This window comes from Nerophis lumbriciformis, linkage group LG08 (assembly GCF_033978685.3).
Source record: "Nerophis lumbriciformis linkage group LG08, RoL_Nlum_v2.1, whole genome shotgun sequence".
Lineage (NCBI taxonomy): Eukaryota > Metazoa > Chordata > Actinopteri > Syngnathiformes > Syngnathidae > Nerophis > Nerophis lumbriciformis.
Genome location: NC_084555.2, coordinates 48,952,486 through 48,968,414, shown reverse-complemented (window position 1 = coordinate 48,968,414; position 15,929 = coordinate 48,952,486). Strand labels below are relative to the sequence as shown.

The 15,929-nt window shown below is 39.8% G+C and overlaps 1 protein-coding gene across 3 annotated transcripts in view; it reads right to left on the bottom strand.

Moving 5' to 3' along the window:
• arsa (arylsulfatase A) overlaps positions 1-14,513 on the bottom strand; it is a 61,018-nt gene extending 46,505 nt beyond the window's left edge. For 2 of the 3 annotated variants that reach the window (XM_061969146.2, XM_061969147.2), the window contains exons 1-4: positions 14,248-14,513; positions 3,691-3,931; positions 3,402-3,620; positions 3,155-3,324 (exon numbers count right to left, since the gene is read on the bottom strand). In XM_061969146.2, coding sequence (XP_061825130.2) covers positions 3,155-3,324; positions 3,402-3,620; positions 3,691-3,931; positions 14,248-14,468 — 851 coding nt within the window. In that variant the 5' untranslated portion in view covers positions 14,469-14,513. The remainder of the gene's footprint in view (positions 1-3,154; positions 3,325-3,401; positions 3,621-3,690; positions 3,932-14,247) is intronic. The other variant, XM_061969148.2, reaches the window with a different exon arrangement.
• Between the last annotated feature and the right edge of the window lie 1,416 nt (positions 14,514-15,929).

Sequence of the window (15,929 nt, the reverse complement as noted above, 5' to 3'; positions counted from 1 at the left end):
GTGTGAATGTGTGTGTGAATGGGTAAATGTGGAAGTAGTGTCAAAGCGCTTTGAGTACCTTGAAGGTAGAAAAGCGCTATACAAGTACAACCCATTTATCATTTAAAGCAACGAACAATGGGAGACCGGGCTTTCTGCTCCGCCGCTCCCAGTCTGTGGAACGCTCTCCCTGACCACCTGAGGGCACCACAGACTGTGGATGCTTTTAAAAAAGGCTTAAAAGCCCTTTTTAAAAAAAAGCCTTTTCTTAGATATATGCATACTAGTTATAGCCATTTGGCTATTCTAGTTTTTATTTTTATTTATTTCTTTATTATCTTTTTTTTTTTTTATACACTGTAGCACTTTGAGATTGTTTACTCAATATAAAGTGCTTTTTACAAATAAAATCTATTATTATTATTATTATTAGAAAACCACTGTCAGTAACTACAGTTGGTCGCTACATCTGTGAGTGCAAGTTAAAACTCTACTTTACAAAGCCAAAGCCATTTATCAACAACACCCAGAAACGCTTCACTGGGCCCGAGCTCGTCTAAAGTGGACCGATGCAAAGTGGAAAAGTGTTCTGTGGTCTGACGAGTCCACATTTCAAACTTTCAACTTTGCAGTCTAATTGAATATAAGTTGAAAAGGATTTGCAAATCATTGTATTCTGTTTTTATTGACCATTTACACCAGACCTGGGCAAATTGAGGCCCGGGGGCCACATGCGGCCCGTTAAGCTTTTCAATCTAGCTGCCATTATGATGTGCAGTGATGTTTTCTAATGACCGTAAGTCTTGAACTATACTAAGTATTTCTATGGTTGGAATCTGTGCTTTTGCATGATATTTTAGTGACTAGTGTTGTCCTGATACCAATATTATTTCAATACTTTTCGTTACTTTTCTAAATAAAGGGGACCAGAAAAATTGCATTATTGGCTTTATTTTAACAAAAAATCTTCGGGTGCTGCGGATCGGTACTTTTCAGAGGCGGTATGGTATCTAATATGATCGCCATACTATACTAATACCCGTATACCGTACAACAACGGTAATCTACGTCACAGCAGGTCAGACAAGGCACCAAGCAGTGTGGGTGTGGCTTGATTGTAAATATGTCATTTTAGAGGGGGTGTGACGTTCATATGTTCTCAATATTCAGGGTTTTATCGTTCATAGAAAATTTTAAAATTCCATTCTGTTTTTAAGGCGGTCTGTCATAAAAATTTTAGCATTCAATCAGACTTTATTGTGAGGTTTTGTATTAGTTTTCCTAAAAAATAGATATACCGGCCCCGAGACACATTTTTTTTCTCTAAATTTGGCCCCCCGAGTCAAAATAATTGCCCAGGCCTGATTTACACAATGTGACAACTTCACTGCCTTTTGGGTTTTGTATTTGGACAGTGACACTATTTCAGGTCCTTTCACTTTTGAGCCCTTGAAAATGGGAAGCATGAAATGGTCCTAATTCCTAAAAGATTTCTGTAATATATGAATGCACACATTAGTAATCAATAGGGATGTCCCGATCCGATATTTGGATCGGATCGGCTGCCGATATTTGCCAAAAATTGCGTATCGGCAAGGCATGGGAAAATGCCGATCCAGATCCAGTTTAAAAAAAAAACTCCGGTCCGTGTTTTCCAACGCACCGATTTAAATAATACATTCCACTTTTCTGCTGCTCCGTAATTTCCGTTCCGCATTTTCCAGCACACCTTCAACACATCCACAATTCTCACGCAGTTGCTTTTAGCTGCTGGCATTACACGACAGGCTCTTCTCACTCTTTCCTGTGTCTCCCTCTCACAGACAGCAAGCGCACCTTCTTACACACGTCACATACTGTCACGTCATACGTCACATACGTACACGTCCTCCCCGAGCAGAGAGGTAGCAGCATGGCTAACGTTAGCTGTGATGCTAGCGCAGCCGTGCGAGCAACGCTCCCTCTAAGGTGCTCGCCTGTGCAATTGCGCACTGTTTAAGCGTCCTCTGCGCATAGCAAATCTATGCCACGCACAAAATCAAATAAAAAAATAAGCGCATAACAATTTTCGACACACGGACGCGCCACAGAAAACAGTTTTCGTCATCATTGTTCAAATATTGTAACGTCTGTCGAGACGCTTATCTCCGTTCGGTGCCACACGTCCACACCATCAAAATGTCAAGGCAAACATTTCCAGATCAACACCGTATGAAAAAAATAGTGATTTTTTTAGTTGTGATTTCCTTCTCTGCATGAAAGTTTAAAAGTAGCATATATTAATGCAGTATGAAGAAGAATGTTTTAATGTAGACATGCAAGCCTTGAAAGAAAATGTTGAAAATCAAGACTACATTTCCTGCAAATGGGTGCATTTCTACCCTATATTTTAACTTTAGATTTATTCTCATATCAAACTCTCTTGGCTGTCTTTTTGACACTTACATCCGGCGCCCCCCTCCACACCCTGGATTATAAATAATGTAAATAATTCAATGTGATTATCTTGTGTGATGACTGTATTATGATGATAGTATATATCTGATAGTATATATCTGTATCATGAATCAATTTAAGTGGACCCCGACTTAAACAAGTTGAAAAACTTATTGGGGTGTTACCATTTAGTGGTCAATTGTACGAAATATGTACTTCACTGTGCAACCTACTAATAAAAGTCTCGATCAATCAATCAAAACACATAGAATCATCATACTGCTGTGATTATATGCATCAAGTGTTCATTCAAGGCTAAGGCAAAATATCGAGATATATATCGTGTATCGCAATATGGCCTTAAAATATCGCAATATTAAAAAAAGACCATATCGCCCAGCCCTAGTTCAATGATGCCATTTCTGTTTGTCATGTATAATTTTGTCTATTTTGTGTTTATCCTTGAATAAACAGGTCAGTTTCTTGTTACCAACCATTGTGTATTATTCAAACTCCCCTAATTCAGCTGGGTAGTTGTTATCAAGAGTACTAAAACCCTTTTCAACATGATTCTGACGACTAAGTAGGCTAAATAACTTTAATACATGCTCGGATAGGCCAGTATCGGTCAGTATCGGTATCGGATCGGAAGTGCAAAAACAATATCGGTATCGGATCGGAAGTGCAAAAACCTGGATCGGAACATCCCTAGTAATCATTCCCGTGAAAAGCCGCTCACCCGTTGTCCGACGTGAAGAAGACCAGTGTGTTGTTGATCACGCCGGTCTTCTCCAATGTAGCCAGCAGGTTTCCCACAGTGTTGTCAAACTCCAGCAGAGCGTCTCCAAATGGACCCCTTGAAGTCTTCCCAGCAGCCCCTGCGCCTGCATACTGGGGGCAATGGGTGTGCTGGTGCAGGAGAGAAGAACAAATGGTAAGAAAAAACAAACTATTGGTGGTTCATAGAAATGGTCAACGTTGCCCACATGGGAAGGGTAGTAGAGGAAGAAAGGTTGGCTCTTTTCGGCCGCTGCGGCGATGAAAGCGGTGGAGAAGTCACTGTAAGCCCGTTCCAGATCCAGGAAGTTAACGGGCTGTTGCTTGATGACCTCGTTGTGCATCAGCGGGACCGCCACCGTGTCGATGTCGCACAGTCCGAAGCACTTGACATCCGGCGGAAAGCATGACAGGTTGTGACATGGACCCTGGGAGAAGAAAAGCAGACGGTCAAAGCAGTGCAGTGAATGAAGCAGTTCATCTCCAGGATGCACGGACCATGTCGTGGGAGTATGGAATCCCCAGGTACTCGTCAAAGCCCTGCCTGGTCGGAAGGAACCTTCCATTGGCCCCCACGCCCAGGTGCCATTTCCCTACCACGGCTGTGGCGTAGCCAAGAGGTTTCAGCACCTCGGCGATGGTGGTCTCGTTCAATGGAAGACCACCGATTGAGCCAGGATACAGGACCCCGGGGTAGATCCCTGAGCGGGTCTGGTAGCGGCCTGTCAATAGTGATGCCCTGGAAAGACAACTAAATCAACCTTTCCACCTTCAAGTAGACGAGGTCAGAATAATATATTAGTTGTTTTTTTGATTGACTGATGGAAACTTTTATTAGTAGATTGCACAGTACAGTACATATTCCGTACAATTGACCACTAAATGGTAACACCCCAATAAGTTTTTCAACTTGTTTAAGTCGAGGTCCACGTTAATCAATTCATGGTACAAATATATACTATCAGCATAATACAGTCATCACACAAGTTAATCATCAGAGTATATACATTTAATTATTTACATTATTTACAATCCGGCGGGTGGGATGCGGACGGGGGGTTAGGTCATACTTGCCAACCTTGAGACCTTCGAATTCGGGAGATTGGGGGGGGGGCAGTGTTTCCCACAGGACAGGCATCTATTTGTGGTGGTGTGGTCGGGGTGCGGGGGGTGACGGCGGCAGCGGCGATGACCAAGAAGAACGCGGAGTTGGAATATAAGTACAACACTTTATGTACATATTTAGCTCATTAAAATTACCGACAGGAAGGCGAGAAACACTTTATTTCAACAGACTCTGGCGCCGTACCTGTCGTCAAAACTCCAAAGACCGACTGCACAGTTGCGCTAACAAAATAAGAGTCTCAGAAAGCTGGCGTGCACAAGCTAGCAAGCTACGGAGTTTGCCGACAATGTATTTCTTGTAAAGTGTATACAAAGGAGTACAGAAGCTGGACAAATAAGATGCCAAAACCCAACCACTTTCATGTGGTATTGGACAGAAAGAAGGACTTTTTTTCTCCTCCATTCGAAAATGCGGACCTTATCAGCACCACTGTCTGATTCCAATCAATGCAATTCATCACAATCAGGTAATACACCAACTTATATTCTTGTCTTCATGAAAGAAAGGAATCTATATGTGTTAAACATGCTTGTATTATTTTTTAAACACCTTTAACTTGTTAACAATATTAACTATATGTGTTAAACATGCTTGTATTATCTTTAAACACCTTTAACTTGTTAACAATATTAACTATATGTGTTAAACATGCTTGTATTGTCATTAAACACCTTTAACTTGTTAACAATATTAACTATATGTATTAAACATACTTGTATTATCATTAAACACCTTTAATTTATTAACAATATGTGTTAAACATGCTTGTATTATCTTTAAACACCTTTAACTTGTTAACAATATTAACTATATGTATTAAACATACTTGTATTATCATTAAACACCTTTAATGTATTAACAATATGTGTTAAACATGCTTGTATTATCTTTAAGCACCTTTAACTTGTTAACAATATTAACTATATGTATTAAACATACTTGTATTATCATTAAACACCTTTAATGTATTAACAATATGTGTTAAACATCCTTGTATTATCTTTAAACACCTTTAACTTGTTAACAATATTAACTATATGTATTAAACATACTTGTATTATCATTAAACACCTTTAATGTATTAACAATATTAACTATATGTGTTAAACATGCTTGCATTATCATTAAACACCTTTAACTTGTTAACAAAAACATATATTTCATAAATAAGTAAGTATAAATTATATATATGAATGAGGTAGATCCCCACGACTTGATCAATTGAAAAGTAGATCGCCTGCAGAAAAAGTGTGAGCACCCCTGAGTTACACCCATCTGAACAGGTCAGCCACCTGTTTAAAGCCCGATCACAGTTGAAATCTTGAAATGAAGGGCCTTTAATGGCCAAAACATTAACCTGGACAACATTTTAACAGCTGGTTGGCTCAGATTTTATTCTTTCATGCTGCAGTGGACAGTGGATAATTTAGCTTCATTATTAATGCAGTATCTGAAGCACCGTCTCCACGTGTGTTTATTGACAACAGGGTTATAACCTGGACACGTTAGCTCGTCGGTATGGTAACACGTGACGTGACAACAGCGGCGGTGTTAATGAAGCAGCGTCAGGCTGCTCACCGTGAGTGAAACGCTCGGTGAAATCGCGGATTAACGTTAAATATATGACGAGCCGCGAGCGATGCAGCTATAACTTATCTACCTACAACCTATATTACCCTCGTATTTTGATCCGGTCGGTCCGTTCTTTTACTCCGCCGTCTTCTTCTTCTGGCCCACCAGGGGAAGTAAGTGCTATTGGCGGAGTTACAATGCATAGTAGGCTACCGCCACCTACTGCACCGGAGTTGTAACTACAAGGTACATTCACAGACAGAGTCCCATTGCTTTTATGAGCGGTCGAGCGAGTCAAAAGCCGAAAAACCCATTTGTGGCGGACGTAATTCTTTCGTGGCGGGCCGCCACAAATAAATGAATGTGTGGGAAACACTGGGGGGGGTTGGTGGTAGCGGCGGTGTATATTGTAGCGTCCCGGAAGAGTTAGGGATGCAAGGGATTCTGGGTATTTGTTCTGTTGTGTTTATGTTGTGTTACGGTGTGGATGTTCTCCCCAAATGTGTTTGTCATTTTTGTTTGGTGTGGATTCACAGTGTGGCGCATATTTGTAACAGTGTTAAAGTCGTTTATACGGCCACCCTCAGTGTGACCTGTATGGCTGTTGATCAAGTATGTCTTGCAGTTACTTTCGTGTGTATGCAGAAGCCGCATACAAGATGTGACTGGGCCGGTACGCTGTTTGTATGGTGAAAAAGCGGACGCGTCAACAGGTTGTAGAGGACGCTAAAGGCAGTGCCATCACGGCACGCCCTTAATATTGTTGTCCGGGTGAAAATCGGGAGAAATTCGGGAGAATGGTTGCCCCGGGAGATTTTCGGGAGGGGCACTGAAATTCGGGAGTCTCCCAGAAAAATCGGGAGGGTTGGCAAGTATGGGATAGGTTGGGTTGCTATCAGCATACTTCAGTCAACAAGTATTTACATTTGATTATTTACAATCCGGGGAGGTGGGATCGTGGTAGGGGGAGGGGGTTAGGCTAGGGTTGTAGTTGCCTGGAGGTGTTCTTTTAGTGCGGTGTTGAAGGATAGAGATGCACTCTCTTTTACACCTGTTGGGAGTGCATTCCATATTGATGTGGCATAGAAGGAGAATGAGTTAAGACCTTTGTTAGATCGGAATCTGGGTTTAACGTGGTTTGTGGAGCTCCCCCTGGTGTCGTGGTTATGGCGGTCATTTACGTTCTGGAAGTAGTTTGACATGTACTTCGGTATCAGGGAGGTGTAGCGGATTTTATAGACTAGGCTCAGTGCAAGTTGTTTTACTCTGTCCTCCACCCTGAGTCAGCCCAGTTTGGAGAAGTGGGTAGGAGTGAGGTGTGATCTGGGGTGGAGGTCTAGAAGTAACCTGACTAGCTTGTTCTGGGATGTTTGGAGTCTTGATTTGAGGGTTTTGGAGGTGCTAGGGTACCAGAAGGTGCATGCGTAGTCGAAAAAGGGTTGAATGAGAGTTCCCACTAGAATCTTCATGGTGCTTTTGTTGACCAGAGAGGAGATTCTGTGGAGAAATCTTGTTCGTTGGTTGACCTTTTTGATTACCTTGGTTGCCATTTTATCACAGGAAAGATTAGCCTCTAGAATGGAACCTAGGTAGGTGACCTCATCTTTCCTGGTGATAACAATGTCACCCACTTTTATAGTGAAGTCACTGACTTTCTTAAGGTTGATTTGGGACCCAAATAAGATGGATTCTGTTTTACCTAAGTGTATGGATAGCTTAACTGAACTGCCCAGCCTATACCAAACTACTACTAGTACTTTGACTTTAAAAAAATCGATTGGTCACATCTAGTCTTTAACTTAGTTTGGTCACATCTGGTCTTAGAATTAGTTTGGTCACATCTAGTCATAGACTTAGATTGTTACATCTAGTCTTAAGACTTAGATTGGTCACATCTAGTCAGACAGTTTGGTCACATCTAGTCTTAGATTGGTCAGATGTAGTCTTAGTTTGGTCACATCTAGTCACAGAATTAGTTTGGTCACATCTAGTCTTAGATGGTCACATCTAGTATTAGACTTAGTTTGGTCACATCTAGTCTTAGACTTAGTTTGGTCACATCTAGTCTTAGACTTAGTTTGGTCACATCTAGTCTTAGACTTAGTTAGGTCACATCTAGTTTTAGACTTTGGTTGGTCAGATCTAGTCTTGGACTTAGTTTGGTCACATCTAGTCTTAGACTTAGATTGTTACATCTAGTCATACACTTAAATTGGTCACATCTAGTCTTAGAATTAGTTTGGTCACATCTAGTCACAGAATTAGTTTGGTCACATCTAGTCTTAGATTGGTCACATCTAGTATTAGACTTAGTTTGGTCACATCTAGTCTTAGACTTAGTCTGGTCACATCTAGTCTTAGACTTAGTTTGGTCACATCTAGTCTTAGACTTAGTTAGGTCACATCTAGTTTTAGACTTTGGTTGGTCAGATCTAGTCTTAGACTTAAATTGGTCAGATCTAGTCATAGACTTAGATTGTTACATCTAGTCACAGACTTAGATTGGTCACATCTAGTCTTAGAATTAGTTTGGTCACATCTAGTCACAGAATTAGTTTGGTCACATCTAGTCTTAGATTGTTCACATCTAGTATTAGACTTAGTTTGGTCACATCTAGTCTTAGACTTAGTTTGGTCACATCTAGTCTTAGACTTAGTTTGGTCACATCTAGTCTTAGACTTAGTTTGGTCACATCTAGTCTTAGACTTAAATTGGTCAGATCTAGTCATAGACTTAGATTGTTACATCTAGTCACAGAATCAGTTTGGTCACATCTAGTCTTAGACAGTTTGGTCACATCTAGTCTTAGATTGGTCAAATCTAGTATTAGACTTAATTTGGTCACATCTAGTCTTAGACTTAGTTTGGTCACATCTAGTCTTAGACTTAGATTGGTCACATCTAGTCATAGACTTAAATTGGTCACATCTTGTCTTAGAATTAGTTTGGTCACATCTAGTCACAGAATTAGTTTGGTCACATCTAGTCTTAAATTGGTCACATCTAGTATTAGACTTAGTTTGGTCACATCTAGTCTTAGACTTAGTTTGGTCAAATCTAGTCTTAGACTTAGTTTGGTCACATCTAGTCTTAGACTTAGTTAGGTCACATCTAGTTTTAGACTTTGGTTGGTCAGCTCTAGTCTTGGACTTAGTTTGGTCACATCTAGTCTTAGACTTAAATTGGTCACATCTAGTCTTAGACTTAGTTTGGTCACATCTAATCTTAGACTTAGTTTGGTCACATCTAGTCTTAGACTTAAGTTGGTCAGTTCAAGTCTTGGACTTAGTTAGGTCACATCTAGTCTTACTCTTAAATTGGTCAGATCTAGTCATAGACTTAGATTGTTACATCTAGTCATAGACTTAGATTGGTCACATCTAGTCTTAGTTTGGTCACATCTAGTCTTAGACTTAGTTTGGTCAAATCTAGTCTTAGACTTAGTTTGGTCACATCTAGTCTTAGACTTAGTTAGGTCACATCTAGTTTTAGACTTTGGTTGGTCAGCTCTAGTCTTGGACTTAGTTTGGTCACATCTAGTCTTAGACTTAAATTGGTCACATCTAGTCTTAGACTTAGTTTGGTCACATCTAATCTTAGACTTAGTTTGGTCACATCTAGTCTTAGACTTAAGTTGGTCAGTTCAAGTCTTGGACTTAGTTAGGTCACATCTAGTCTTACTCTTAAATTGGTCAGATCTAGTCATAGACTTAGATTGTTACATCTAGTCATAGACTTAGATTGGTCACATCTAGTCTTAGAATTAGTTTGGTCACATCTAGTCTTAGACTTAGTTTGGTCACATCTAGTCTTAGACTTAGTTTGGTCACATCTAGTCTTAGACTTAGTTAGGTCACATCTAGTTTTAGACTTAGGTTGGTCAGATCTAGTCTTGGACTTAGTTTGGTCACATCTAGTCTTAGACTTAAATTGGTCAGATCTAGTTACAGACTTAGATTGTTACATCTAGTCATAGACTTAGATTGGTCACATCTAGTCTTAGAATTAGTTTGGTCACATCTAGTCACAGAATTAGTTTGGTCCCATCTAGTCTTAGATTGGTCACATCTAGTTTTAGACTTAGTTTGGTCACATCTAGTCTTAGACTTAGTTTGGTCACATCTAGTCTTAGACTTAGTTTGGTCGCATCTAGTCTTAGACATAGTTAGGTCACATCTAGTTTTAGACTTTGGTTGGTCAGATCTAGTCTTGGACTTAGTTTGGTCACATCTAGTCTTAGACTTAAATTGGTCAGATCTAGTCATAGACTTAGATTGTTACATCTAGTCATAGAAATAGTTTGGTCACATCTAGTCACAGAATCAGTTTGGTCACATCTAGTCTTAGATTGGTCACATCTAGTATTAGACTTAGTTTGGTCACATCTAGTCTTAGACTTAGTTTGGTCACATTTAGTCTTAGACTTAGTTTGGTCACATCTAGTTTTAGACTTAGGTTGGTCAGATCAAGTCTTGGACTTAGTTTGGTCACATCTAGTCTTCGACTTAAATTGGTCAGATCTAGTCATAGACTTAGATTGTTACATCTAGTCAGAGACTTAGATTGGTCACATCTAGTCACAGAATCAGTTTGGTCACATCTAGTCTTAGACAGTTTGGTCACATCTAGTCTTAGATTGGTCAGATCTAGTATTAGACTTAGTTTGGTCACATCTAGTCTTAGACTTAGTTTGGTCACATCTAGTTTTAGACTTAGGTTGGTCAGAACTAGTCTTGGACTTAGTTTGGTCACATCTAGTCTTAGACTTAAATTGGTCAGATCTAGTCATAGACTTAGATTGTTACATCTAGTCATAGACTTAGATTGGTCACATCTAGTCCCAGAATCAGTTTGGTCACATCTAGTCTTAGACAGTTTGGTCACATCTAGTCTTAGATTGGTCAGATCTAGTATTAGACTTAGTTTGGTCACATCTAGTCTTAGATTGGTCAGATCTAGTATTAGACTTAGTTTGGTCACATCTAGTCTTAGACTTAGTTTGGTCACATCTAGTCTTAGACTTAGTTTGGTCACATCTAGTCTTAGACTTAGTTTGGTCACATCTAGTCTTAGACTTAAATTGGTCAGATCTACTCATAGACTTAGATTGTTACATCTAGTCATAGACTTAGATTGGTCACATCTAGTCACAGAATCAGTTTGGTCACATCTAGTCTTAGACAGTTTGGTCACATCTACTCTTAGATTGGTCAGATCTAGTATTAGACTTAGTTTGGTCACATCTAGTCTTAGACTTAAATTGGTCAGATCTAGACATAGACTTAGATTGCTACATCTAGTCATAGACTTAGATTGGTCACATCTAGTCACAGAATCAGTTTGGTCACATCTAGTCTTAGACAGTTTGGTCACATCTAGTCTTAGATTGGTCAGATCTAGTATTAGACTTAGTTTGGTCACATCTAGTCTTAGACTTAAATTGGTCATATCTAGTCATAGACTTAGATTGTTACATCTAGTCATAGACTTAGATTGGTCACATCTAGTTACAGAATCAATTTGGTCACATCTAGTCTTAGACAGTTTGGTCACATCTAGTCTTAGATTGGTCAGATCTAGTATTAGACTTAGTTTGGTCACATCTAGTCTTAGACTTAGATTGGTCACATCTAGTCTTAGAATTAGTTTGGTCACATCTAGTCTTAGACTTAAATTGGTCAGATCTAGTCATAGACTTAGATTGTTGCATCTAGTCATAGACTTAGATTGGTCACATCTAGTCACAGAATCAGTTTGGTCACATCTAGTCTTAGACAGTTTTGTCACATCTAGTCTTAGATTGGTCACATCTAGTCTTAGACTTAGTTTGGTCACATCTAGTCTTAGACTTAGATTGGTCACATCTAGTCTTAGAATTAGTTTGGTCACATCTAGTCTTAGACTTAGATTGGTCAAATCTAGTCATAGACTTAGATTGTTACATCTAGTCATAGCCTTAGTTGGTCACATCTAGTCTTAGATTGGTCAGATCTAGTATTAGACTTAGATTGGTCACATCTAGTCTTTGACTTAGTTTGGTCACATCTAGTTTTAAACTTAGGTTGGTCAGATCTAGTCTTAGAATTAGTTTGGTCACATCTAGTCTTAGACTTAGATTGGTCACATCTAGTATTAGACTTAGATTGGTCACATCTAGTCTTTGACTTAGTTTGGTCACATCTAGTTTTAGACTTAGGTTGGTCAGATCTAGTCTTGGACTTAGTTTGGTCACATCTAGTCTTAGACTTAAATTGGTCAGATCTAGTCATAGACTTAGATTGTTACATCTAGTCATATACTTAGATTGGTCACATCTAGTCACAGAATCAGTTTGGTCACATCTAGTCTTAGATTGGTCAGATCTAGTATTAGACTTAGTTTGGTCACATCTAGTCTTAGACTTAGTTTGGTCACATCTAGTCTTAGAATTAGTTTGGTCACATCTAGTCTTAGACTTAGTTTGGTCACATCTAGTCTTAGACTTAGTTTGGTCACATCTAGTCTTAGACTTAGTTTGGTCACATCTAGTTTTAGACTTAGGTTGGTCAGATCTAGTCTTGGACTTAGTTTGGTCACATCTAGTCTTAGACTTAAATTGGTCAGATCTAGTCATAGACTTAGATTGTTACATCTAGTCATAGACTTAGATTGGTCACATCTAGTCCCAGAATCAGTTTGGTCACATCTAGTCCCAGAATCAGTTTGGTCACATCTAGTCTTAGACAGTTTGGTCACATCTAGTCTTAGATTGGTCAGATCTAGTATTAGACTTAGTTTGGTCACATCTAGTCTTAGACTTAGTTTGGTCACATCTAGTCTTAGACTTAGTTTGGTCACATCTAGTTTTAGACTTAGGTTGGTCAGATCTAGTCTTGGACTTAGTTTGGTCACATCTAGTCTTAGACTTAAATTGGTCAGATCTAGTCATAGACTTAGATTGTTACATCTAGTCATAGACTTAGATTGGTCACATCTAGTCCCAGAATCAGTTTGGTCACATCTAGTCTTAGACAGTTTGGTCACATCTAGTCTTAGATTGGTCAGATCTAGTATTAGACTTAGTTTGGTCACATCTAGTCTTAGATTGGTCAGATCTAGTATTAGACTTAGTTTGGTCACATCTAGTCTTAGACTTAGTTTGGTCACATCTAGTCTTAGACTTAGTTTGGTCACATCTAGTCTTAGACTTAGTTTGGTCACATCTAGTCTTAGACTTAAATTGGTCAGATCTAGTCATAGACTTAGATTGTTACATCTAGTCATAGACTTAGATTGGTCACATCTAGTCACAGAATCAGTTTGGTCACATCTAGTCTTAGACAGTTTGGTCACATCTACTCTTAGATTGGTCAGATCTAGTATTAGACTTAGTTTGGTCACATCTAGTCTTAGACTTAAATTGGTCAGATCTAGACATAGACTTAGATTGCTACATCTAGTCATAGACTTAGATTGGTCACATCTAGTCACAGAATCAGTTTGGTCACATCTAGTCTTAGACAGTTTGGTCACATCTAGTCTTAGATTGGTCAGATCTAGTATTAGACTTAGTTTGGTCACATCTAGTCTTAGACTTAAATTGGTCATATCTAGTCATAGACTTAGATTGTTACATCTAGTCATAGACTTAGATTGGTCACATCTAGTTACAGAATCAATTTGGTCACATCTAGTCTTAGACAGTTTGGTCACATCTAGTCTTAGATTGGTCAGATCTAGTATTAGACTTAGTTTGGTCACATCTAGTCTTAGACTGGTCACATCTAGTCTTAGAATTAGTTTGGTCACATCTAGTCTTAGACTTAAATTGGTCAGATCTAGTCATAGACTTAGATTGTTACATCTAGTCATAGACTTAGATTGGTCACATCTAGTCACAGAATCAGTTTGGTCACATCTAGTCTTAGACAGTTTGGTCACATCTAGTCTTAGATTGGTCAGATCTAGTATTAGACTTAGTTTGGTCACATCTAGTCTTACACGTAGTTTGGTCACATCTAGTCTTAGAATTAGTTTGGTCACATCTAGTCTTAGACTTAGATTGGTCAGATCTAGTCATAGACTTAGATTGTTACATCTAGTCATAGCCTTAGTTGGTCACATCTAGTCTTAGACTTAGATTGGTCACATCTAGTCTGGTCACATCTAGTCACAGACAAAGTTTGGTCACGTCTAGTCTTAGCTTGGTCAGATGTAGTCTTTGACTTACATTGGTCACATCTAGTCTTAGACTTAGATTGGTCACATCTCGATCTGACTGTACTATATTTATTACTTTGATTTAAAAAAATCGACCATTATAAATGTAAATGAGGTAACCAAATGAGCCGCAGTAGGTTATACACAACATAGTTACCTGGACGGACTACAGACAGGACTGGTGCTGTAGAAGTTCGTAAAGCGGAGCCCCCTCGCCGCCAGTCGGTCCAGGTTGGGGGTCAAAGAGCTAGGATGTCCGTAACAACCCAGGTCGCCGAAACCCAAATCATCGGCGAAAACGAGCACGAAGTTGGGCGGCGAAGCAGCGTAGTTGCATACAAATAAAGAACACAGAAAGCAAATGTGGGCAACATCCATGGCGCTGTCACACACAAAGTGCGCTCTCGAACACCGAACTAACCAGGCTGCTTTTTCTTCTTCGTGTGTTAGGCGGGTGGCCATCCAGCTTCGTGGCGCATTAGCGCCCCCTTCGTGTGTTCGGCGGGTGGCCATCCAGCTTCATGGCGCATTAGCGCCCCCTGCTGCTGCGGAGACAGCAGTTCACAAGCTCGAAATCCTTACCCATTTCAGCATGGAGCGCTACTGCCTACTGGCGCTGACGAGACGCGGGGCCGCCATCTTGGAGTGGTGATCCGCTCCACTCAGTGCAATTCATTTGGCAGGAGCAATGAACGGTCAGCTCATTTAATTAATCTTTCCCCACTGAATACCACTGATTTTCACGCGCTTTTTTTGTCATACGTGCAGCTATGATAAAGGACACATGTTTTATTATTCATAGTTTGCTTAACAGTAATAGAATATTCTTATTTGCTATAAGTCAGTGTTTTTCAACCACTGTGTGTGCCGTGATATACAGCAATTTCACCTATTTGGGTTAAAAATATTTTATGCAAACCAGTAATCTGCAAATAAAGTGCCGTTGTTGAGTGTCGGTGCTGCCGAGAGCTCGGCAGAGCAACCGTGTAATACTCTTCCATATCAGTAAGTGGCAGCAGATAGCTAATTGCTTTGTAAACGTCGTATAAGGCTTAAACCAAAATAAAGAGCAATATAATAATCACATGGCTTTAGATTTTATATAAATATAATGCATTTTAATTCATGATCACCGTTTTCTACACTAAAAAAATACTGTAAATAATATTATAAATATTAATATTAATAATAATAAATAAATACAATTATAAATAAATAAATAAATAAATACATAAATAAATAAATAATAATAATATTAAATAGGGCCCCAGCAGGGGCAGCACGGTGGAGGAGGGGTTAGTGCGTCTGCCTCACAATACGAAGGTCATGAGTGTGGCGTTTGCATGTTCTCCCCGTGACCGCGTGGGTTCCCTCCGGGTACTCCGGCTTCCTCCCACCTCCAAAGACATGCACCTGGGGATAGGTTGATTGGCAACACTAAATTGGCCCAAGTGTGTGAATGTGAGTGTGAATGTTGTCTGTCTATCTGTGTTGTCCCTGCGATGAGGTGGCGACTTGTCCAAGGTGTACCCCGCCTTCCGCCCGATTGTAGCTGAGATAGGCTCCAGCGCCCCCCGCGACCCGGAAGGGAATAAGCGGTAGAAAATGGATGGATGGATGGATGGAGGACCCCAGCAGCATCCACAACAGCAACTTTTACCCTGAGTGTATAGTGACTTTCACATGAGTAGACTTTTAGATCAATACAACTCTACTTTTACTTGAACATGTTACTACACCAGCCTCTTTTATTTGAAGAGTATGTCATATTGTTGCAGTAAGAAGGGATGGCAGGCGTGTGAATGGCCAGAAATATGTCGGGCTGATGTCTGTCTTGTG